This window comes from Scyliorhinus torazame, chromosome 2, assembly GCF_047496885.1.
Source record: "Scyliorhinus torazame isolate Kashiwa2021f chromosome 2, sScyTor2.1, whole genome shotgun sequence".
NCBI lineage: Eukaryota > Metazoa > Chordata > Chondrichthyes > Carcharhiniformes > Scyliorhinidae > Scyliorhinus > Scyliorhinus torazame.
The window spans coordinates 31,398,983-31,425,770 of NC_092708.1; the positions used below are offsets into that span (position 1 = coordinate 31,398,983).

The 26,788-nt window shown below is 46.4% G+C and overlaps 1 protein-coding gene across 2 annotated transcripts in view; it reads left to right on the forward strand.

The window, feature by feature from the left end:
- LOC140387024 (contactin-associated protein-like 5) overlaps positions 1-26,788 on the forward strand; it is a 1,394,308-nt gene that overhangs the window by 1,115,411 nt on the left and 252,109 nt on the right. For both annotated transcript variants that reach the window (XM_072470006.1, XM_072470014.1), the window contains exon 19: positions 16,517-16,741. In XM_072470006.1, the coding sequence (XP_072326107.1) occupies positions 16,517-16,741 (225 nt within the window). The remainder of the gene's footprint in view (positions 1-16,516; positions 16,742-26,788) is intronic.

Consider the following 26,788-nt stretch of genomic DNA (forward strand, 5'->3'; position numbering starts at 1 on the left):
TAACGTTACTGAATTTTGGTCCTCCAGAAAGCCCAGCAAACAAGTCTTCAATCCGTGACAGTGGTTAATGATCTGCGCACAATACTGGGTTAAGAGGTGTTTTAAAACCCTCACCGATTTTGACTAAGCTAGCTATCACGTTTCAACACAGGAACAATTGGTGTTACCCAATCACTTAGAACATAGAACATAGAACGATACAGCGCAGTACAGGCCCTTCGGCCCACGATGTTGCACCGAAACTAAAGCCATCTAACCGACACTATGCCATTATCATCCATATGTTTATCCAATAAACTTTTAAATGCCCTCAATGTTGGCGAGTTCACTACTGTAGCAGGTAGGGCATTCCACGGCCTCACTACTCTTTGCGTAAAGAACCTACCTCTGAGCTCTGTCCTATATCTATTACCCCTCAGTTTAAAGCTATGTCCCCTCATGCCAGCCATTTCCATCCGTGGGTGAAGGCTCTCACTGTCCACCCTATCCAACCCCCTGATCATTTTGTATGCCTCTATTAAGTCTCCTCTTAACCTTCTTCTCTCCAACGAAAACAACCTCAAGTCCATCAGCCTTTCCTCATAAGATTTTCCCTCCATACCAGGCAACATCCTGGTAAATCTCCTCTGCATCCGCTCCAAAGCCTCCACGTCCTTCCTATAATGCGGTGACCAGAACTGTACGCAATACTCCAAATGCGGCCGTACCAGAGTACTTGAAGTAACAGATTCAATGCCTCCTGGTGGGACTAGTCTTTCGAGTTCTTCAATTTTTGGCCTGATGGCACATTGTACGGTTCTAGCTTTGAGACATTTGGGTGGGCTGTCTGGCTTGATTTTTAGGTGTACATCAACTCCAGTCATAGATCCCAGCAAAGTAGTCTTTGCCAGCCACACACTGCCAATTAGAGTACAGAATACATAGAATCCCCAGAGTGCAGAAGGAGGCCACTCGGCCCATCGAGTCTACAAGAAATTAATAAAAACTAATGCAGGCAATGCCCCCCCCCCCCCCCCCCCCCCCCAGCCGCGCGTCGTAAATCGCGCACAAGCAATTCTCCGGGAACTGGAGAATCACGGGAGCAGCGCCGGGTCCGATTCGGGCATAAAAGTGGATTCTCTGCCCCCACACCAAACACGATTTCGCCGCGCGGGGCTGCGGAGAATCCGGCCCATTATCTCCAAATTTGCAGGTGATACAAAGTTGTGTGGGAGGATGCAGTGATGCTTCAGTGGGATTTGGACAGGCTGAGTGACTGGGCATATGCATGGCTGATGCAGTATAATGTGGATACGTGTGAGGTTATTTGCTTCGGTAGTAAAAATAGGAATGCACATTATTATTTGAATGGGTGTAAATTGAGAGAGTTGGATACTCAGTGGGACTTTGGTGTCCTCGTGCAATAGTCACTGAAAGTAAGCGTGCAGGTACAGCAAGCAGGAAAGAAGGCAAATGGTATGTTAGCCTTAATAACGAGAGAATTTGAGTATAGGAATAGAGATGTTTTACAGCAATTATATAAGACATTGATGAGGCCACACCTGGAGTATTGTGTGCAATTTTGATGTCCTTATCTGTGGAAGGATGCTCTTGCTACGGAGGGAGTGCAGCGAAGGTTCACCAGGCTAATTCCTGGGATGGTGGAACTGTCATATGAGGAGAGACTAAGTCGGTTAAAATTATATTCATTTGAGTTTAGATGAGTGAGAGGGGATCTCATAGAAAAATTCTAACAGGATTAGACAGGGTAGATTCAGAAAGAATGTTCCTGAAGGTGTGACGTTCAGAACTAGGGGTCATAGTTTGAGGATAAGGGGTAAACCTTTTTGGACTGAGGTGAGGAGAAAATCTTTCACCCAAAGAATGGTGAATCTGTGGAATTCACTACCACAGAAAGTTGTTGGGGCCAAAACATTGTGTAATTTCAAGAACGAATTAGATATAGCTCTTGGGGCTAAAGGGATCAAGGGATATGGGGGGAAGGCAGGATCAGGGTATTGAACTTGATGATCAGCCATGTTCATAATGAATGGCGGAGCAGGCTCGAAGGGCCGAATGGCCTCTTCCTGCTTCTATTTTCTATGTTTCTATTCCCCTCCAAAAGAGCACTCCACCCAGACCCAGCCCCTGCACCATCCTCACAACCCCGTGCATCGACCATGGCCAATCCACCCAACCTGCACATCCCCAGCCACCAAGGGGCAATCCAGCAAGGCGAATCCACCCACAATATATAATGGGCTGGTTTAGCACAGTGGGCTAAACAGCTGGCTTGTAATGTAGAACAATGGCAGCAGCACAGGTTCAATTCCCGTACCGGCCTCCCCGAACAGGTGCTGGAATGTGGCGACTAGGGGCTTCTCACTGTAACTTCATTGAAGCCTACTTGTGACAATAAGCGATTATTATTATTATTATCTTTGGACTGGGCAATTTTCACAGACAACCTAAAGAGGCAACTTCGCCATCTGTCCATTTGCTTCTACTTTCACCATAATGCCCCTCCTAATAGTACAAACTCTTCAGGTACACCCTTCGGATCACATTTAACGTTTATAAAGGCAGACGCTTCTGCTTTTGATGATAAATTATCTCCGGTATTAACGATATTGCAGCGCCCTTATCCAGTAGCATTTTCATTTTGTGACTTTTGGGTTTTCGATATGCCCAAAAATGTTGTTGATCTCCTCGCATAGACAACACGTTTAGCTTCAGCTCCTGCAACAGCTTGATTACGTTATCTTTTGAGGGATCTAGAATTTAATCTCCTGGTTGAAAAACCTGACTAGCCTGTTTAGATGTGTTTTTCTTCCTTTCACTTTCTTGGTGTAGGAGAGGCTTTCTGTGCCCAACATGCCTTTGCGATTTGGCCCTTCTTGTCACAGTGCTTGCACGTATTTGTGTTACTCCAGAATTCCCCTGCCGAGTGTGCAACCTGTGTCCATTGGTGATATGGTGGCACCCTTGACGCCTTGTTCTTTGCGATATCCATTTTGTGGATCTTCGCTCCAGTTCTTTCCTCTGAAGCTTCTTTAGTTGCAGGCACCATAGATGTGAAAATTTCCGCAACACTGTTGGAGTTATCTCACTCACAGCTTCACTATGAAGTCCACAAATCAGCCTATCACGAAGAGTATTATCAAGTGTTGCACCAAACTTTCAATATTTTGCGAACCTTAAAATCACTACGAATTGTACAATCCTTTCACCTTCTTCCTGATGGTAGCAGTGGAAACTGCAATCAATAATGGCCGAGGAGAGAAATGCCCCAAAGACTTTCATTAGTTCAAGGTTAGACTTAACTCCTGGGTTTGCTGGGTGAGATAAATTTTGTAGCAGCATAAAGGTTTTATGCCCAACTGAGCTGAGAAATGTTGCGACCTTTGAGTCCTCCAGTGTCTTACTTACTTTGAGATGTAACTGGAATATTTCCTTTCTCTGTGTTGCAAGTCTCAGTCTTCATCGAATGCATTTTTTCCCAACACATTTTTCCATTTTTGGTGCCCATTTTTCCAACCATTTCAATCTTCAGCCAATTTCCTCCTTTCCGATTTTTGTATACAAAGTATGTCACAAATAATTCCCTTTATTGCAAGCAACGAGATTTTTTTTCCCGTTTTGCCTGACTGTAGTTCGACTTTTCCCCCCCCAGGTAGTGGCCCATACAGAGTCAGCAGAAATCCCTGTTACCGCAGCCTGTTTAGCTTCACCATGTACCGCAGTCCCTTAAGCCCAGACCTTACTCACCTCAACAGCAAGCAGGTTCCCCCCGACTGTCAACCTTTTTATTGACAGTTGCAGTCCAAAAACATTTCAAACCTTCAGCACCAGCGGCAGTGCTTCGCCTGACGTATGTATGTGTGCATGTGCGTGTGCGTGTGCGTGTGTGTGTGTGTTCGCGCACGCGGGTCCGGTCACAAAATCTTTGTTTGCTCCCAATGCGATCTCCATTGTTTAGTTAACAAATTTCTTCCTCCAGTCATTTTCTTTCTGCCGCAAACCTTGTCGCCAATTTTCTCTTCAATTATATTTCTTGGTTGCCGCAAATAGAAAAGGTGCTCAAACTAGGATTCTTTCAAACACGTTGAGAGGTTTTATTAAGAGGTGTTGCTCATACAATCTAAGATGAAGAACTGCAACGCCCATGCAAACACTCTGCTGATGTCACTACATGATGCTTAACCAGTGGGGATATATTCTCTGATTCGTAACAGGTCAAGATTCGCCTTCTAATGGCGGGCACTCTCCCATGCAGGCCCGGAGGCCTCCAGACTACCTTCGCACCCCAGCCTATCCCCTGGGATCCCAATTGCACCCCCGCCCAGCCACCACCACCATACAGGTGTCCCCTATGCTCCCCTTGCCAGGACTCCTACAACTCACCTGATCTCCGCGTTCCGACGCTTAGTCCCAGACATGTCACTGCAGTGCCTCGTCTGGCCACTGCAAAGCTGTATCTGGAGGGCATGAAGATCTATCAGCCTGTCTGATTAGCTGGCAGCTCTACAAGGTGAGACCTCCGGCCCATGACAGATGGAAGTCCTGCCTACTGCCAATCAATGCTCATTAGAGCTTGAAATGAGAGCAGGCCTGTCGGTGGGATGTGTTCCCTGCAGACTCATCCAACACATTCAGGCCCAGGTTTAGTATTTCATCTGGAAGCTGTCTGAAATGAATTGTCAGCCGAGGTGCTGGTCCTTGATCTTCCAAGGAGCATCAATCATCATTGGACACTGCTCCCATTTTCTTCTAAGCATTGTTTTCCCCAACATGTGAAACATAGCACCCCTCACAGAGCTTCATCACAGTGGAGTAGCGGGAGGAGGGAAGTTCAAAGGCAATTGGGGATGGCCAATGAATGCTGACCCAGCCAGAGTAGCCCAGCTCCCATGAACGAATAAAAGATGAGATGCCCCTTTTTACAGCACTAGCTGCCTTATTGTAAGTTTAAAAGTTTGGATGTTGGTGAATGGGGAGTAGATGAATGAGTGAATATGTAGGGTGGTAGGTTGGGTAGGTAAATGGGTAGGGTGGGTGAGGTTGGGTAAGAGGCTGAAGTGGGTAGGGGGTAAGTGAGTAGGGGGTAGGTGGGTGAGGTGGCAGTTAGGTCCATGGCTTTGTCAGAGAATGAGTATGAGTGATTGGGGAGATAATTTCTGTAATTATTTACATCCACCAGAGGGGGGAAGACGGGATCTCCGTTTAACATTTCATCTGAAAACTGGTGCCTCTGACAGTGCAGCGCTCCGCTCCCTCACTGCTGCGCCGGAGAGAAATTACCACCACAAATAAATGTCCAAGTCAAATTATGGCCATTAATAAGTAGGGACAAGAGTAAGCCATTTAGCCCCGAGAATCTGTTCTGACATTCAATTATATTATGATTGATCCGCATCTTAATTCCATCTACCAACCTTGATTCTCCAACTCAAAATATAACATTACTGATAAGAATCTATCAAAATCTGATTTGAAATTTCCAATTGCCCCTCAGCCTCAGCAACTTTTTGGAGAAAGGAGTTCTGGATTTCTACTACATTTTGTGTGAAGCAATGCTTCCTGACATCCCTCGTGAACCACCTAACTCTAATTTTAAGCTTGTGCCACCTTGTTCTTATAGAACTAGAGTCTGGCACATGTAGGGTTAATGTGGGATGTGTACCGTATCACCCACACAGCGATATTAGGGAACACATGACCCGCACCTCGACATCAGTGTACTGCTGGACTGATCTGTCTGTACAGCCACCATGGAGGTATCTCCCAGGTTGAACTCTGTACTGTATATAATTTTAGTTGTTAATAACTATATAGTTAGCCTACAGACTGCAAAGACTGCATTAAGACCTACTGAATGATGCCCAATGCCCTACAACTGTCCTGGATTCTCCCGCCAGAGAAAATAGTTTGTCTCCATTTACCCTTTCTTAATATTCTTGAAAACATGTTAATTTGATTGGCCCTTAACCTTCCATACTCAAAGGAATACAAGCCTGTCCTCACAGTGGCACAGTGGTTAACAGTGCTGTCTCAGGGCGGCATGTGGCACAGTGGCACAGATATTGTAGGCCTCGTCAAAAAGAAAAAGGAGGCATTTGTCAGGGCTAGAAGGCTGGGAACAGCCGAAGCCTGTGTGGAATATAAGGAAAGTAGGAAGGAACTTAAGCAAGGAGTCAAAGGGCGAGAAGGGGCCACGAAAGGTCATTTTACACGTACATAAAAAGCAAGAGGGTAGCCAGGGAAAGGGTTGGCCCACTGAAGGATAGGCAAGGGAATCTATGTGTGGAGCCAGAGGAAATGGGCGAGGTACTAAATGAATACTTTGCATCAGTATTCACCAAAGAGAAGGAATTGGTGGATGTTGAGTCTGGAGAAGGGTGTGTAGATAGCCTGGGTCACATTGAGATCCAAAAAGACGAGGTGTTGGGCGTCTTGAAAAATATTAAGGTAGATAAGTCCCCAGGGCCTGATGGGATCTACCCCAGAATACTGAAGGAGGCTAGAGAGGAAATTGCTGAGGCCCTGACAGAAATCTTTGGATCCTCACTGTCTTCAGGTGATGTCCCGGAGGACTGGAGAATAGCCAATGTTGTTCCTTTGTTTAAGAAGGGCGGCAAGGATAATCCAGGGAACTACAGGCCGGTGAGCCTCACGTCACTGGTAGGGAAATTACTGGAGAGAATTCTTCGAGACAGGATCTACTCCCATTTGGAAGCAAATGGGCGTATTAGTGAGAGGCAGCATGGTTTTGTGTGAAGGGGAGGTCGTGTCTCACTAATTTGATAGAGTTTTTTGAAGAGGTCACAAAAATGATTGATGCAGGTGGGGCAGTGGATGTTGTCTATATGGACTTCATGGTGTGGAGATGCCGGCGTTGGACTGGGGTGAGCACAGTAAGAAGTTTTACAATACCAGGTTAAAGTCTTAACAGGTTTGTTTCGATGTCACTAGCTTTCAGAGCGCTGCTCCTTCCTCACCTGAGAAAGGAGCAGCGCTCCGAAAGCTAGTGACATCGAAACAAACCTGTTGGACTTTAACCTGGTGTTGTAAAACTTCTTACTATATGGACTTCAGTAAGGCCTTTGACAAGGTCCCACATGGTAGACTAGTACAAAAGATGAAGTCACACGGGATCAGGGGTGAGCTGGCAAGGTGGACACAGAACTGGCTAGGTCGTAGAAGGCAGAGAGTAGCAATGGAAGGGTGCTTTTCTAATTGGAGGGCTGTGACTAGTGGTGTTCCGCAGGGATCAGTGCTGGGACCTTTGCTGTTCGTAGTATAGATAAATGATTTGGAGGAAAATGTAACTGGTCTGATTAGTAAGTTTGCAGACGACACAAAGGTTGGTGGAATTGCGGATAGCGATGAGGACTGTCAGAGGATACAGCAGGATTTAGATCGTTTGGAGACTTGGACAGAGAGATGGCAGATGGAGTTTAATCCGGGCAAATATGAGGTAATGCATTTTGGAAGGTCTAATGCAGGTCGGGAATATACAGTGAATGGTAGAATCCTCAAAAGTATTGAAAGTCAGAGAGATCTAGGTGTACAGGTCCACAGGTCACTGAAAGGGGCAACACAGGTGGAGAAGGTAGTCAAGAAGGCATACGGCATGCTTGCCTTCATTGGCCGAGTCATTGAGTATAAGAATTGGCAAGTCATGTTGCAGTTGTATAGAACCTTAGTTAGGCCACACTTGGAGTATAGTGTTCAATTCTGGTCGCCACACTACCAGAAGGATGTGGAGGCTTTATAGAGGGTGCAGAAGAGATTTACCTGGATGTTGCCTGGTATGGAGGACATTAGCTTTGAGGAGCGGTTGAATAAACTCGGTTTGTTCTCACTGGAACGACGGAGGTTGAGGGGCGACCTGATAGAGGTCTACAAAATTATGAGGGGCATAGACAGAGTGGATAGTAAGAGGCTTTCCCCAGGGTAGAGGGGTCAATTACTAGGAGGCATAGGTTTAAGGGCAAGGTTTAGAGGAGATGGACGAGGCAAGTCTTTTACACAGAGGGTAGTGGGTGCCTGGAACTCGCTGCCAGAGAAGGTGCTGGAAGCAGGAACGATAGTGACATTTAAGGGGCATCTTGACAAATACATGAATGGCATGGGAATGGAGGGAAACGGACCCAGGAAGTGTAGAAGATTGTAGTTTAGTCGGGCAGCGTGGACGGCACGGGCTTGGAGGTGCCGAAGGGCCTGTCCTGTGCTGTACTTTTCTTTGTTCTTTGTTTGTGGTTAGCACTAGGTCTGCGGCGCTGAGGACCTGGGTTCGAATCCCAGGCCTGGGTCACTGTCCATGTGGAGTTTGCACATTCTCCCCATGTCTGCGTGGTTTCACCCCCACAAGCCAAAGATGTGCAGGTTAGGTGCATTGGCCACGCTAAATTGCCCCTTAATTGGAAAAAAAAATAATTGGGTACTCTAAATTTATAATTTAAAAAAACACTGCTGCCTCACAGTGCAAGTGACCCGTGTTCGATTCCGGCCTTGGGTGACTGTGTGGAGCTTCCACATTTTTCCCGTGTCTGTTGGGGTTGCTCTGGTTTCCTGCCACAGTCCAAAGATGTGCCAGTTAGGTGGATTGGCCATGATAACTTGCCCCTTAGCATCCAATGATGTGCACGTTAGCTGGCATTATGCGGTTACAGGAATAGGTTGGGGGAGTGGGCCTAGGTAGTGTGCTCTTTCGGAAGGCCAGGGCAGATTTGATGGGATTAATCTGCACTAGGGATTCTATAATTTAACTCTTTAGGTAACCCATGAATGCATTTGTTTAAAAATCACCTCTACAAATTGAACAAGATCATCGGCCCATTTAAATTAAGTGACTTTAAGCACGCTCCTCCCCCACCCACCTCCTTAATTGAGCAGACAGCAATCTCACGCACATGCATTGCTGGGTTTATTAATGAATGCAACTCTCTGCAGTGTTTCCTATCACTGTCTTGAAGATCGAAGTTGAGCATTGCAACGCTGCAAGGGTCTGTGGACAGCTCTACCACTCTGTTCAGAAAATGAATTGAAATGAAAATTGCTTATTGTCACAAGTAGGCTTCAAATGAAGTTACTGTGAAAAGCCCCTAGTCACCACATTCCGGCGCCTGTTCAGGGAGGCTGTTATGGGAATATGATCCAGCTTAGGCAATTCCTAAATGAGAATAATGTGCCAGAACACAATGAGGAAGATGTGACCCAAGCTGAACCTCATGCTTGGGATAGAACACTTAAACACAGGTGCCAACAGTCATCTCCAGAAGTAATAATACTTGACAACAAAGGTCTTGCTCTTGGTGTGTGGGGAGCCTCGTGTAGAGGTGGATTCAGCTGAGTTGCCTCCTGGGTCCTAAATGTTATGAAGCGAAGACGGTTTATTTCAGCGAAGGAAGAAACGTCAGTCATGCAGAGTCTCTGCATCAAAACTACCTCGAGGCACTTCAACGTCCAGTAACTTTTAATTCGTAGTTGAAACAGAAAATGCCGGCACCAGTTAACAAGGTCAGGCAGCATCTCCGGAGAGAGAAACAGAGTGAATGTTTCAAGCCAAGGATCTTCCTTCGTCACTGGAGGATGTTAAGATATGAATGGACCTGGAAGATCAAAAGGAAGATGTGAGAGGGGTGTTTAACTGGCAAAAAGTGATGGTGGTACAAAGCAAATGGTGATGATAAATTAACAACTATGGAATAGGGCACCAAAGGAGGCCATTCAACCTGTAGTACCAGTTCTTTAAAAGTGCTGTACAATTGGTCCCACTCTGCTGATTGCCGGTAATTCAGTAAAGAGGACTGGTACTACAAGTTGAACAGGGCGGCACGGTAGCACAGTGGTTAACACTGTTGCTTCACAGCGCCAGGGTCCCAGGATCGATTCCCAGCTTGGGTCACTGGCTGTGCGGAGTCTGCACATAATCATAATTTTTATTACTGCCACAAGTAGGCTTACATTAACACTGCAATGAAGTTACTGTGAAAATCTCCTAGTTGCCCAACTCCGGCGCCTGTTCGGGTACACAGAGTGAGAATTCAGAATGTCCAATTCACCTAACAGTACATCTTTGGACTGTGGGAGGAAATCCGATTTCGTGGGGAACCCCACGCAGACACGGGGAGAACATGACAGGTACACAGAGGGAGAATTCAGAATGTCCAATTCACCTAACAAGCACGTCTTTCGGGACTTGTGGGGAGAAACCAGAGAACCCGGTCGAAACCCATACAGACACGGGGAGAACGTGCAAGCTCTGAGCAGACAGTGACCCAAGCGGGGAATCGAACGTTCTTCCCTGGATGACTCTTTGACGAGCTATGACATAGTGTCATCCAGACTCGAAACGTTGCTCCCTTTTCTCTCCACAGATGCTGTCAGACCTGCTGAGACTGTCCAGTATTTTCTATTTTTATCTTGGAATTTGACTTCTGCAGTCACAGGGGGGCATTAGCATTTCTTTAGAGATAACAATGTTGCTGTGGTTTTCTGAAGGCAAGGAGTTCCTTTTGTGTCAATCAGCATGAAGTCTTTTTCCATTATATTTTTTAAAAATAGCAATTTTATAAAGTAGCCAGGATGATAAAAATATATACATCGCCTTTCATGTCTTTTTGGCGTGATAAGTTTGAAAGGAGATTTGATAAAGGCATGTAAAACCATGAGAGGTTTGCACAAAGTAGATCGGGGAAAGCTGTTCCCACTGGAGGAAAGATCACAAATGAGGCGGCACGTATTTTTAAAAAATATATATTTTATTAAAGTTTTTCGATCCAACAAAAACAAAATTTCCCGTTTTACAACTTTGTAATAATATACACATTGATCGTTTTTTAAATAAGTAATATACTAACTAACGGCAACTGCCAACAACAAAATAAGAAACTACAGAAATAGTAACTAAAATAGTAACTTCGTAAAATCTAATATACATAATTAATACATAAACACACACATAAAACCCCTGAGGACCCAAATGAGTCCCCCCCCCCCCCTCCCCCCTGGGTTGCTGCTGCTACCTATCCTATTTTCCCTTATCGCTCTGCGAGATAGTCGAGGAACGGTTGCCACCGCCTGGTGAACCCTTGAGCCGAACCTCTTAGTGCGTACTTTATCCGCTCCAATTTTATGAACCCTGCCATGTCGTTTTTCTGGGCCTCCACGCCCGGGGGTTTAGCTTCTTTCCACATAAGTAGAATCCTTCGCCGGGCTACTAGGGACGCAAAGGCCAAAACATCGGCCTCTCTCGCCTCCTGCACTCCCGGCTCATCCGCAACCCCAAATATAGCCAACCCTCAGCCTGGTTCGACCCGGACCCCCACCACCTTTGAGATCACTTTTGCCACACCCACCCAGAACCCATGTAATACCGGACATGACCAGAACATGTGGGTGTGGTTCGCCGGGCTTCCCGTGCATCTCCGGCACCTATCCTCTACTCCAGAAAATCTACTCAGCCTTGCTCCAGTCATATGCGCCCTATGTAGAACCTTGAATTGTATCAGGCTGAGCCTGGCACACGAGGACGAAGCGTTTACCCTACTTAGGGCATCTGCCCACAGCCCCCCCTCAATCTCTTCCCCCAGCTCCTCCTCCCATTTTTCCTTCAGCTCCTCTACCATCGTCTCCCCCTCGTCTCTCATTTCGCTATATATATCTGACACCCTGCCATCACCCACCCATGCCCCCGAAATCACTCTGTCCTGGATCTCTTGCGCCGGGAGCTGCGGAAATTCCCTCACCTGTTGCCTCACAAATGCCCTCACTTGCATATAGCGAAATGCATTCCCAGGTGGCAGCCCATATTTTTCTGTCAGTGCTCCCAGACTCGCGAACGTCCCGTCTAAGAACGAAGTCCTTCAATTTCGCAATTCCTGCTCGCTGCCAAGATTTAAATCCCCCGTCTATCCTTCCCGGGACGAACCTATGGTTGGTCCTTATCGGGGACCACACTCGTCACTCCCTTATGTCGTCTCCACTGCCCCCAAATTTTCAGAGTTGCCACCACCACTGGGTTTGTGGTGTATTTTTTCGGGGAGAACGGCAATGGCGCCGTTGCCAGTGCTTTTAGGCTAGTTCCCCTACAGGACGCCATCTCCAGTCTTTTCCACGCCGCTCCTTCCCCTTCCCTCATTCACTTACATATCATTGACACGTTGGCGGCCCAATAATAATCACTTAGACTCGGCAGTTCCAGTCCCCCTCTGTCCCTACTGCGCTGCAGGAACCCCCTCTTTACACTTGGGGCCTTTCCAGCCCACACAAAGCTCATAATACTCTTGTTCACCTTCTTAAAAAAAGCCTTTGTACTCAGTACAGGGAGGCACTGGAATACAAAAAGAAACCTTGGAAGGACCACTATTTTAACCGCCTGCACCCTGCCCGCCAATGACAGGGGCACCATGTCCCACCTCCTAAAGTCCTCTTCCATCTGCTCTACCAGTCGTGCCAAGTTAAGCTTATGCAAGGTTCCCCAGTTCCTGGCCACCTGGATCCTTAAATACCGGAAATCCCTTGTTACCCTCCTCAACAGTAAATCGTCTATTCCCCTGCCCTGTTCCCCGGGGTGCATCACAAACAGTATTCCCCGTATTCAATTTATATCCTGAAAATTCTCCAAACTCCCTGAGTGTCTGCATTATCTCAGGCATCCCCTCCACTGGGTCCGCGACATACAACAACAAATCATCCGCGTATAATGACACCCGATGCTCTTCTCCTCCTCTAAGTACCCCCCTTCACTTCCTAGAGCCCCTCAGCGCTATGGCCAATGGCTCAATTGCCAACACAAACAGTAACGGGGACAGGAGACATCCCTGCTTGTACCCCTATATAGTCGGAAGTGGTCAGATCGTTGCCTATTTGTAATCACACTTGCCACCGGGGCCCTGTACAGGAGCTGAACCCATCTAATGAACCCCTCTCCAAATCCAAATCTCCTGAATACTCCCCACAGGTAGTCCCACTCCACTCTATCAAATGCTTTCTCTGCATCCATCGCCACCACTGTCTCCGCCTCCCCCTCCGGTGGGGGCATCATCATCACCCCCAGCAGCCTCCGTATATTAGCATTCAAATGCCTCCCTTTAACAAACCCCGTTTGATCATCATACACCATCCCAGGGACACAGTCCTCTATCCTCGTCGCCATCACCTTGGCCAACAGCTTAGCATCTACGTTCAAGAGGGAAATAGGCCTGTATGACCCGCACTGCAGCGGGTCTTTGTCTCTTTTCAGGATCAGCGATATCGTCGCCTCCGACATCGTCGGGGGTAGTGTCCCCCTTTACCTAGCCTCATTAAAGGTTCTCATCAGAAGTGGGGCCAGCAGGTCCACGTATTTCCTATAGAACTCCACCGGGAACCCATCTGGTCCCGGGGCCTTCCCTGCCTGCATGTTCCCAATTCCTTTTACCACCTCCTCCACCTCAATCTGCGCTCCCAGTCCTGTCATCTCCTGTTCCTCAACCTTCGGGAACTCCAGCTGGTCTAGGAAACGCATCATTCCCTCTTTCCCTTCCGGGGGTTGAGCCTTATATAGCCTCTCGTAAAATACCTTAAACACCCCGTTCACCCTCTCCGCTCCCCGTTCCATCTTTCCCTCCTCGTCTCTAACCCCTCCGATCTCTCTTGCAGCCCCCCTCTTCCTAAGTTGTTGGGCCAGCAGCCGGCTCGCCTTCTCTCCATATTCATACTGCACTCCCTGTGCCTTCCTCCATTGTGCCTCCACCTTATCCGTGGTCAACAAGTCAAAGTCCGTGTGCAATCTCCATCTTTCCCTGTATAGCCCTTCATCTGGAGCCTCCGCATATTGCCTATCTACCCTCAAAATCTCCCTCAGCAATCTCTCCCTTTCTTTACCCTCTTGTTTCCCCATATGGGCCCTTATGGAGATCAGCTCCCCCCTAACCACCACCTTCAGCGCCTCCCAGACCACCCCCACCTGGACCTCTCCGTCATCATTAATCTCTAGGTATCTTTCAATACATCCCCTCACCCTTACACATACCCCCTCATCCGCCAACAGTCCCATATCTAATCTCCAGAGTGGGCGCTGCTCCTTTTCCTCTCGTACTTCCAGATCTACCCAATGTGGGAAATGATCTGAAATGACTATAGCCGAATACTCCGTTCCTGCCACCTTCGGGATCAGGGCCCTTCCCAGGACAAAGAAGTCTATCCGGGAGTACACTTTGTGGACATGGGAGAAGAAGGAAAACTCTTTACTCCTTGGCCTAGTAAATCTCCAGGGATTCACACCTCCCATCTGCTCCATAAAGCCCTTAAGCACCTTGGCCGCTGCCGGCCTCCTCCCGGTCCTAGATCTGGACCGGTCCAGCCCTGGGTCCAGCACCGTGTTGAAGTCCCCCCCCATTACCAACTTTCCCATCTCCAGGTCCGGGATGCACCCCAACATACGCTTCATAAAGTTTGCATCATCCCAGTTCGGGCATATACATTCACCAGCACCACCGCCTCACCTTGCAGTCTGCCACTCACCATCACGTATCTACCCCCACTGTCCGCCACTATATTCTTCGCCTCAAACAATACCCGTTTCCCCACCAGTATTGCCACCCCTCTATTTTTCACATCCAAGTCCGAGTGGAATACCTGTCCCACCCATCCTTTCTTTAATCTGACCTGATCCGCCAGTTTCAGGTGCGTCTCCTGAAGCATGACCACGTCTGCCTTTAGCTTCTTTAGGTGCGCAAGTACCCTTGCCCTCTTAATCGGCCCATTCAACCCTCTCACGTTCCACGTGATCAACCGGGTTGGGGGGCTCTTTACCACCCACCCCCTCGTCGACTAGCCATCTCCTTTTTTAGACCAGCTCCTCACCCGGTTCCCACGCACCTGCTTATCCCCCCGACGGCGCCCTCCCGTCCCGACCATCCCATCCCGTAACAGCTCCCCCTTCCCCTTAGCAGCAGCAACCCAGTTAACCCCCCCCCCCGCTAGATCCCTCTCTAGCTTAGTTGCTCCCCCATATTGCTTCCGGAAGTCAGCAAACCCTGGCTGACCTCGGCTTCCCCCGTTTATCCTTAGCCTCCCATCATGTGAGGCCCCTTCCTTCCTGCGCCCCCTTTTCCCGCCACAATTTCCATAGCGCGGGGACAAAGCCCGCGCTTCCCTCTCGGCCCCGCCCCTGATGTCGCCTCACAATGGGTTTAGCCTTCGAAAATTGCCATTGGGGCTCCCGATAAGAGCCCAAAGGTCCGTTAAAACGGGAGGTGCCGAAACGTGCGACTTAGCTGGTCATCGCCGCACCCGGAAGTCGAGGCAACACATATTTAAGGTGATCAGCAAAAGAAACAATGGCGACACGAGGAGAAACATTTTCACCCAGCGAATGCTTAAAATCTAGTATGCAACGATATCAGTGAATCAATTAGGTAATTATGGCAATCCAGCAATTACCACGGGAACTTTAATTTTCAATTCCGATGTTTTTTTTCTTCAAACCGAATTCAAATTCTTCAGTGTAGCTTTTGAGCTCAAAGTGCTCCATAATTATGAGTGACATAAGCATTAGTGTCAAGTTTCGAACCAAATCTTTTTGCTGTTCTGTCTGCTGAGTTGACAGCGGACAACCAAGCCTGATTGTGGAAAACTGGTTCCAGTGGCCGAAGGGCAGGTGACTGAAGGACAGAAGTCTAAGGTCATTGTTGATTGGTAACTGGGGTGGCACTTTTGCACAGTGGCTAGCAGTGTTGCTTCACAGCCCCAGGGTCCCAGGTTCGATTCCCGGGTTGGGTCACTGTCTGTGCGGAGTCTGCACATTCTCCCCGTGTCTGCGTGGGTTTCCTCCGGGTGCTCCGGTTTCCTCCCACTTGTCCCGAAAGACGTGCTGTTAGCTGAATTGAACATTCTGAATTCTCCCCCAGTGTACCCGAACAGGCACCGGGCGACTAGGTGGTTTTTCACACTAACTTCATTGCAGTGTTTTTTTTTATTTAGAATTTTTTTTTTCGAGTACCCAATTCTTTTTTCCAATTAAGGGACAGTTTAGCGTGGCCAATCCACCTAACCTGCACATCTTTGGGTTGTGGGGGTGAAACCCACACAGACACGGGGAGAATGTGCAAACTCCTCACGGACAGGGACCCGGGGCCGGGATCGAATCCGGGTCCTCAGCGCCGTAGGCAGCAATGCTAACCACTGTGCCATCGTGCTGCCCTATTACAGTGTTAATGTAAGCTTACTTGTGACAATAAAGGTTATTAAAAAATTAACAGAACCAGAGAACGTGAGGAGGATTTTTATTTATGCAGCGAGTTGTTACGATCTGAAAGTCGTGGAAGCAGATTCTATAATTACTTCCAAACGGGAACTGGATAAATGCTTCAAGGGGAAAAGTATGGAAGGTCATGGGAAGGAGCAGTGGGAGTGGGACTAACTGGATGGGTCCTTCAAAGAGCTGGTACAGGCTCAGTGGGCTGAATGGCCTTCTAGTCTGCTGGGTCCATGATTGATTCTTTTACATCAAACCCTTGCTGACGGTGCTTCATCTTATTAATTTCAGAGGTTTCTGCAATCCTGGAAGCCGGGTCATCTTTGATTTATAACTTCCACGAATCAGATGGATTTGGCAAAAATATCAGCACCCACTTATCCGCCATCTACTCAGACATGACACTGTCAAGGGAGAACATTGAGTTCAGCTTTCGGACCACGCATGCTCCCAGCGTGCTGCTTTATGCAGACTCCTATTATCAGGAACATATGGCAGCTGTTTTGTGCAGCAATGGTGAGTAAAGAAACATTTCAAATGGTTAATCGAGCTGTGTCTATCGATTGATGAGAGCAAGTATTCAAACTTTTGTTTAAAAGAAACTTTTTAATTTATTCACTTGCTGACATAACTGCTTTTGACACACTGCAACAAAAGAAATCATTCATTGACTCTGGACGTGTCTTGGGGGATGTCCTGAGGATACGGACGTGGTGCTTAATGCATGGCTGTGATGATTATTAGATTGCTCACGTTGCAAGATTTAGGAGATTGGGTGAGAACGAGGATCTGATCTTCATTTGTTCAGTGATGCAAGTATGGGAAATGAAAACGACCCAGTAGTCTGCAAATTCCGTGGAGTACAACATGCACACGCAAATGAAAGGGGACAATCGGTGAATGATGAAAACTACTTCACTCCATCTTGATGATGAATTCTATCATATTATGGCTCATCCCCAAGGGGCCTCGCACAACTAGATTGCCAATTATTGCTTTCTCATTAAACAATACCCAGTCACATTCTCTACTTGGTTCCTCAAAATATAATTCCAGAAAAGCAGCCCGTCCATAGACCCAGAATTCCTCCTCGACAAAATTGTTACTAATTTGATTTGCCCAATCTATATGCAGGATAAAGTTGCCCAAAATTACAGATGTTCCTTTATCGTATTTTTAACAAATCATGCTTGACAAATCTGTTGGAATTCTTTGACGATGTACCCAGTACAGTTGACAAGGGGGAGCCAGTCGATGTGCTATACTTGGACTTTCAGAAGACATTTGACAAAGTCCCGCATAAGAGATTGTTGTGCAAAATAAATGTGCATGGCATTGGGGGAAATGTTTTGAGGTGGATAAAAAACTGTTTGGCAGCGAGGAAACAAAGTGTAGGAATTAATGGGTCCTTTTCAAATTGGCAGGCAATAACTAGTGGGGTGCCACAGGGATCGGTGATGGGACCCCAGCTATTCACAATATATATTAATGATTTGGATGAGGGAATAAAATGTAACACCTCAAAGTTTGCAGATGATACCAAGTTGAGTGGGAGGGTGAACTGTGACGAGGATGCAGAGATCCTACGCATGATCTGGACAAATTGGGCGAGTGGGCAAATCAATGAAAGATGCAGTATAATTTGGATAAGTGTGAGGTTATTCACTTTGGAAGCAAAAACAGGAAGGCAGATTACAACCTGAATGGTTATAAATTGGGAGAGGGGAGTGTGCAGGAGGACCTGGGTGTCCTTGTGCACCAGTCGCTGAAGGTAAGCATGCAGGTGCAGCAGGCGGTAAAGAAGGCTAATGGTATGTTGGCCTTCATTGCGAGAGGTTTCGAGTACAAAAGCAGGGATGTGTTGCTACAATTATACAGGGCCTTGGTGTGGCCTCACAGAGAATATTGTGTGCAGTTTTGTCTCCTTTTCTGAGGAAGGATGTTCTTGCTCTCGAGGGAGTGCAGCGAAGGTTTACCAGACTGATTCCAGGGATGGCGGGACTGTCATAGAAGGAGAGATTTGTCATAATATCCACGCATGTAGGAATGAAGTGCAGACCGGCAGTGATTGACACACAGGATGACCAGTAAGCACACAGCACAGTGCAGCCAATCACCAGACAGGACACCACCACTATAAAACCAGAGCACACTAGGTTTCCCGCTGTCTCTGGACCCAGCCACTGAGACAGTCAGAGTCCACGAGCTAGCACAGTGCAAACACCATGCGGTAGCTAGTAAATCTGGTCAGGCTAGTACAAGGTCTCCAGTCAGTTCAGTATAGTGTCGACCCACAGTTAAATATGTATGTTGGTTCTATCATTCAATAAAACCGTGTTGGGTCTTCTACAGTGTTAGAGGTCTGTTTCTCGCATCGCTGCATCAAGTGCAGTCCCCACCGAACCGACCTGCCTAACACATCAAGATTGATGAGGTTAGGATTGTTGTCGCTGGAGTTCAGAAGAATGAGGAAGATCTCATAGAGACTTATACAATTCTAACAGGACTAGACAGGGCAGATACAGGGAATATGTTCCCAACGGTGGGTGTGTCCTGAACCAGGGGTCACATTCTGAGGATTCAGTGTAAACCATTTCAGACAGAGATGAGGAGACATTTCTTCACCCAAAGAGTGGTGAGCCTGTGGAATTTATTACCACAGGAAGTAGTTGATGCTAAAACATTGAATATATTCAAGAAATGGCTAGATGTAGCACTTGGGGAGAATAGGATCAAAGGCTCTGGGGAGAAAGCAGGATTAGGCTATTGAGTTGGATGATCAGCCATGATCGTGATGAATGGCGGAGGAGGCTCGAAGGGCCAAAAGGCCTCCTCCTGCTCCTATCTTCTATGTATCTCTGTATCTCAAATTTACTGTTTAATGCCATCCCCAACATTGCCACTACAGTTTGTGGGTCTATATATGACCCCACTAATGTTTTTTTCCCCTTGGTGTTTCTCAGCTCTATCCATATAAATTCCACATCATTGGAGCTAATAAACTTCCATTCAGTTGCATTAATTCCCTCTTCATGCAGCAATGTGACATCACCACCTTTGTCTGTCCATCCTAAATACTGAATACCCTTCACTCCCTCTGTCAGCATTCCACAGAGACCGTTCCCTCTGAGATAATCTAGTCCACTCCTCCACCATACACGACTCCTCTCCCATCAACCATGGCACCTTTCCACGCAATCGCAGAAGGTGTAACACCTGCCCCTTTACCTCTTCCATGCTTATCCAGGTCCATCTTATCCATCTTTCCTTACCCTTTCTCCCCATACTTCCCCCTTACCCTCCCCCCACATCTACATCTGTCACAGTTTACCCTCTGATGTTAGTTTCCCTGCTGTTTGGCCTTTCACTTTTATTCTCTCTGGGGACTGCCATTAGCAGTCTTTCTCCATGGTTTCTGTGGCTATTAGCATCCCGTTTCCCTGGGTGTCTATGGCTTTGACTCATCTTTCATTCGCACTCAAGGATAAATATTTCCCACTTTCTCTGTCTTATAGCTTTGACAAAGGGTCATCTGGACTCGAAACGTTAGCTCTTTCCTCTCCCTACAGATGCTGCCAGACCTGCTGAGATTTTCCAGCATTTTCTCTTTTGTTTCAGATTCCAGCATCCGCAGTAATTTGCTTTAATCCCAGGTTCAATTCCAGCCTCAGGTGAAGTTTGCACTTTTTCTCCCCGTGTCTACATGGGTGCTCCGGTTTCCTCCCTCAGTCCAAAAATGTGCAGGTTAGGTGGATTGGCCATGCTAAATTGCCCCTTCTTGTCCAAAAGATTAGTTGGTGTTACTTGGTTACAGGGATAAAGTGGAAGCATAGGCGAAAATAAGGTGCTCTTTCCGAGGGCTGGTGTAGCCTCGATGGGCCCAATAGCCTCCTGCTGCACTGTAAGTTCTATGATCTATGAAGATGCAAATAAGGTACCAGAAATGTTGGGGAACACAGGGCTTAGTGAGACAGAGCAACTGAAGGAAATCAGTAATAATAGGGAAATCGTTTGGGGGAAATTGATGGCATGGAAGCTCGATAAATCCCCAGATCCTGATAATCTGCATCCCAGAGCACTAAAGGAAGTGGCCCAAGAAATAATGGATGCATTATTGGTCACCTTCCAAGATTCTATTGACTCTGATATAGTTCCCACCGATGGAGGATGGCTAATGTAACCCCACTATTTACAAATGGAGATAGAGAGGAAACAGCCTGACATCAGTAGTGGGGAAATGTTAGAGTTATAAAAGATTTTAAAGCAGAGCACTTGGAAAACAGTGGCAGGATTGGACAGTGTAAGCATGGATTTATGAAAGGGAAATAATGCTTGACAAATCTACTGGAAATCTTCGAGGATGTAACTAGTAGGTTTGATGAGGGACATCCAGTGGATGTGGTTTATTTGGGCTATCAGAAGGCTTTCGTCAAGGTCCCACGTAAGAGTTTAGCATGTAAAATTAAAGCACATGGGGTTGAGGGCAGTGTATTGAGATGGATGGGAAACTGGCTGGCAGACTGGCTGGCAGACAGAAAACAAAGTGTAGGAATAAACAAGTTTTTTTCCAAGTGGCAGGCAGTAACTTCTGGGGTACCACAGGTATCGGTGCAGGACTGGGGTGAGCAGATTAAGAAGTCTTACAACACCAGGTTAAAGTCCAACAGTTTTTCCCCCGAATCACTAGCTTTCGGAGCACTGCTCCTTCCTCAGTGAAGCTGTCTTGCGGCAGACATGGAGGAATTCATCAGGTGGATGAGGCTTCGGGAGTTCTTCCACAGACCACAGGAGGCCGACAGTGAACCCAATGAGACAACCAGTGAACCAGAACAGCAGACCGAGAGATCTGCGGTGCGGCAACGGAAGAGGTAAGAGTCAAATTGGACCCCTATGGAAGGTCATTGCCCTAGACTCGACATGTATGCTCAAGCCGTCAGGAGTCACATCAATGCCAGTTTCATCAGTCGCATTCACAAGACAGCCCCGAACGTCACCCAAGCACAACGCAACGCCATCCGCGCTCTCAAGACCAACCTCAACATCGTCATCAAACCAGCAGACAAAGGAGGGGCCACCATCATACTGAACAGAACGGACTACTGCAAAGAAGTGTACTGACAACTCAACAACCAGGAACACTACAGACAGTTACCCGCAGATCCGACCAAGGAATACACCCGCCAACTCAACAGACTGATCAAGATCTTGGATCCGGACCGTTAGAAAACCCTACATGCTCTCATCCTATGTACTCCCTGCATTGGAGATCTCTACTGCCTCCCAAAAATACTCAAGGCCAACACACCAGGCCATCCTATTGTATCAGGCAGTGGGACTCTGTGTGAGAAACTCTCTGGCTACATCGAGAGCATCTTGAAACCCATCGTACAAGGAACGCCCAGCTTCTGCCGCAATACAACGGACTTCTTCCAGAAACCCAGCACCCATGGACCAGTTGAACCAGGAACATTCCTCGTCACAATGGACGGCTCGGCACTCTGCACCTGCATTCCCCATGAAGACGGCATGACTGCAACAGCCTGAGTACTCAACACCGACAACTGCCAATCTCCAGACGCAATTCTGCAACTCATCCGCTTCATTCTGGATCACAACGTCTTCACCTTCGACAACAAGTTCTTCAGCAAGACACACGGAACAGCCATGGGGACAAATTCGCACCTCAATATGCCAACATCTTCATGCACAATTATGAACAAGACCTCCTCACCGCACAGGACCTTCAACCGACGTTATACACCAGATCCATCAATGACATTTTTTTCCTTTGGACCCACGGCGAGGAATCACTGGAACGGCTACAGGATGACATCAATAAGTTCCATTCACCTGAGGAAGGAGCAGTGCTCCGAAAGCTAGTGATTCGAAACAAACCTATTGGACTTTAACCTGGTGTAGTCAGACTTCTTACTGTGCTCTACTTCATAGTGAGAGGATTCAAGTACAGGAGCAGGAAGGTCTTTTTGAAATTATACATGGCCCAAGATCAGCCTTCAGCATACTGAGTACTGGAACAGGCCCGAAGAGCAATATGCCTAGTCCTGTTCCTAGTTCTTGTGATCTTGGGATTCAAGAAGGCAGTTTGTCACCAACATCTCAAGGGCAAGTCAGGATGGGCAGTAATTTATGGCCTTGCCAATGATGCCTATAGCCCACAAATGAATTTTTAAAAAGATATTAAAGAAAGACTGAATTCGGAATCTGAAACATGTCAAGATTCAGGAAGGAGAAAGAAAATGAAAAATCTTGCAGTAAATAAGGATGTGGAAGCTAATAAAATCCAGCTGTATTTGACAAGAGGAACCAGATAGATTGTAAAATCAAAGGCACATTAATACCTAGAGGCAAGGCTACAAGATTCTACAGGGTACGGGTATCTATAAAAGACAATGATGGACAGGCTTTGACTTCACAGGGAAACTAAATCAAATGGTGCTCCAAAAACTGGAAAGAAAGTTTGAGGCCTGATATATAGGCAAAGCTGCAGATTACAAGAGACCAATAATAGTACAAACAAGGCCACTTGAACTTGAGGAAGTGAAAGGAAGTAATAAAGAAGTCTGAAACTGAATAGGATCAACAGTTGGGGAAGGGGGAGGAAAAAAGAAGTGAAGACAGAGTCAACTAGAATATATTAGACAGATCGGAGGAGTTAACCTAGACAGGAAGTAAACAATGGGTAGAAATGCCAATTCAAAGAAATACAGAAACACATAAATGAAAGGAGGTCTTGTGGTGAAGTGGGCACAGTCCCTGCCTCCAGGTTCATATCCCATAGGAACAGGAGGCCATTCAGCCCATCGAGCCTGCTCCCGTAATCTAATATGATAATGGCTGATTGGACTCTTCAATGCCTTTTCCGCCCACTAGCCCCATAACCCCATACGTTATTGTTAATCAAAAATCTATCGATCTCTACCTTAAACATACTCAATGACTGAGCTTTCACAACCCTCTGGGATAGAGAATTTCAAAGATTCACAGCCCTCTGTGAAAATAAATTTCTCCCCATCTTGGTCCCAAGTGGCATCCCCCTTATCTTGAAATTGTGCCCCCTGGTTCTAGGCCCCTCAGCCAAGGGAAACATCTTACCTGTATTTACCCTGTTTATTACTTTAAGTATTTTGCCAACTTCAGTGAGACCATTCTTTGAAACTCCGGAGAATGCAGGCCCAGTTTGCACAATCGCCTTTCATAAGACAGTCCCGCCATCCCTGGAACAAGTCTGGTGAACCTTAGTTGAACTCCTTCTATGGCAGTAACATTCTGTGTTGGTTGTTCCTTCAAGGACAACACAGTAGAGTAAGGGTCACATGGCCTCTGTGACCAATCAGGACTCTGAATGTGTAATCACTCCATGGTGTGTCATGGGAGTGTATCTTTAAGAAATGGGTGTTTATCAAATAGTTGCAGTGATGTCATTGTGTGGATGGAGCTAGAATGTGATTCTGTCTTTTGCTTTCGATTTGAGCTGGGAGCTGCAGTGTGTCTTAGTTTTGTTTTCAGTTGGAGAGCTGCATTCAAACCAAGCAGACATGTGTATTGATCTCTCTCTCTGCAACCTAAAGAATGTCTCGAGATCACTTGATGATTTCTAAGTAATACCTGTTTCTGTAGAGAATTCAAACCAACCGTCTTTGTTTAAATGTGTTTTGGCTTATGGATGTTGTTAGGGAAGTTACTAAGGGTTACCTATAGAGTATTGTATCTTTTTGGGGGGTCATCAGGGTTGGTAGTTGATAAGATGTTTACTGTGTGTTTATAAAATGTTAACCGGATTCATAGAATAAAAATTGTTTTGTTTTGAACACAATTTAGCTCTCTGTTGCAACACACCTGTAAAGTGGGCCATTGTGCTCCCCATAACCAAAATCTATTTAAAGTTGTGGGTCAGGTGAACTCCATGAAAAACTTTGGTGTTCTCTAAACCCTGGCCCATAATGAAAATCGCTTATTGGCACGAGTAGGCTTCAATGAAGTTACTGTGAAAAGCCCCTAGTCGCCACATTCCGGCGGCGCCTGTTCGGGGAGGTTGGTGCGGGAATCGAACCATGCTGCTGGCCTGCCTTGGTCTGCTTTCAAAGCCAGCGATTTAGCCCAGTGTGCTAAACCAGCCCCATAACCGGTGTAACAGGCTCCTAGACAAAGACATCTTGGGAGCTAGCTACAGCCATGAGGCTGTTGTACAATTCTTATTAATAAATACTTTTTGTGTTCATTAATGAAGTCTGTGAAAGGGAATCTTTACATTTGGCGATGTGGATAAATTATCTTGACACTGCCTCTGCCCCGACACCTGTGAGTATCCTGTTTTAATCAAAGTCTGGAAAACAAATATTCACCAGAATGCCTCTCTTTGGGCGAATAGACATATTTGACACCTCCACGGAGGACTGGAGACAATATGTCGAGCGCCTTGGATATTATTTCCATTATAAGGGTGGAGGCAAAATACAAAGCAATTCTCCTAAGTGTTTGTAGAGCTCAGACCTATAACCTTACTTGCAGTCTTACAGGCTCAAGCGCACCAAACACCAAACCATTTAGTGAGCTTGTGAATTTAGTGAAGGCTCATTTGTAACCTCACCATCAGTTATACTCCAGAGATTTAAAACTCATTTGAGGATGAGAGCTCCAGGTGAAGAGATTGCGACTTATATTGCGAAACTGAAGCAATTATTGGAGCATTCTGATTGGAGCTACCCAAATCTGCATACAGTACACCAGTACTCCCAGCCCTTTGATGGCCAAGCTAATTTCATGCATAATATGGCAAAACGGGTTAAATATCGACCTGCCAATCCTTCCAACATGTGCCAATGCCATGAGGTAAGAGCATGAAAGATGCCTGATCAGCCATGTGATGGATGGATAGTTGGACCCTCTACCATCACGTGCATAGCTTCAAACTACACTGTGGATGTGCCACAGAGATTCAGGCACTCTGAGTGATCTGTATCACTCCACATCACCATAAATGAAAGAGCTTGTGTTTATGGGACGCTTTTCATGGCCTCAATTTGTCGTATAGATCTTCACAGCCAATGAAATACTTTTAAAATGTGTTCGCAATTGTAAGATATGGAAGCGTAGCTCTCATAGTTTAAACACGGTCCCACAAATAACCATGAAATAAGTGATCAATAATCTGTCTTTTGGTTCAGTAATTCTGAGGGATAAATGTTGGGAGTCGGTGACTTAAGGAGCACTTCGCTGCTCATCATCAAAGATCTTTTGCACCTATGCAGGGAGATGCTCTGTTTAACATCTCAGCCAAGAGATGGTATCTACACGCATGAGCAACTCCTTAGCATCAAGGTGGCAGATGAGATTGTGTGTTCAGATCTCTGCAGTGGGGCTTGAACCCTTGACCTTCTTACTCAGCGATGAGACGGCTGATGCTGAGCCAAGACTGGTACCGGATAGGGAGAGATGAATTCCGCGATGGAAATACATTGAGGAATGAGAGAGAATGGACATTAGAGGGAAATAAATAACACTGGTAGATAGATGCAGTTTTCCAAACATTGGGCCTGGGTTTAGAAGAATGAGAAGCGACTTAATTAAGACATGCAGGGGTCTTGACAGGCTAGATGCTTAGAGGTAATGTCCGCTGTGGGAGTGTCTAGGAACAGAAGGCATAACCTCAGAGTAAGAGGTCACCCATTTAAGACAGAGAATTTCTTCTCTCAGAGGGTAGTGAATCTCTGGAATGTTTTCCATCAGAAAGGATATCAAGGATTATGGGGGAAAAGAGGAAAAGTGGAGTTGAGGATTATATCAGATCAGCCATGGTCTCATTGAATGGAATGGGCCTCGATGGGCCACAGGGCCTACTTCTGTTCCTGTGTCTGATGGAATCCTATCATATCCAAACAATCCGGATAGACAAGGATCTGAACCAGACATGCAACTAAAATGGGATGAAGGAAAGAAAAATACAAAGACTGGAAATCTGACGTGAAGACAGAAACATACACAGCAGGCCAGCCTTGAAAGAGAATGTCAAGATAGCACTTCTGTTGAGGCTCCTTATTCGAAAGATACTTATGCTGGGTGTTTGTGTCACTCTTTTGATGAACCTACAGTAGATGAGTGGGGGAACTGGGTACGCATTCTCTCTCTTAGTGTGATCAGTAATCTCACAATGCTGTGTTGAGTTTTGTACAAAAGAGGCCGAGATTCATTGTGTTGATTTGTTTGCTGCTGGAAAAATCAGTTCAAACTTGTTAAATCCCAATAAAAATCAGTTATAGTGGCACCAATAATACCGGAATATTACTCCCGTGCTCCTAATAATTTATCGAGCTTAGGTCACTGAAGTTGCCCCATTGTATAAGAAAAGAACTCAACCAAATGCAGAAGCAGGGATAGGGAACTCAAACTTCTAACATGTCACATTTGGACAGAAGCTATGTAGAAATTGTTCTGAGTTTATATTCTGCACTGATCAATGCTGATCATAGAATCTACGGCACGAAGACAGACCCTTCAGTCCAAACTGGTCCATGCCAACTAAAAAGACCATCTATGCTAACCCCA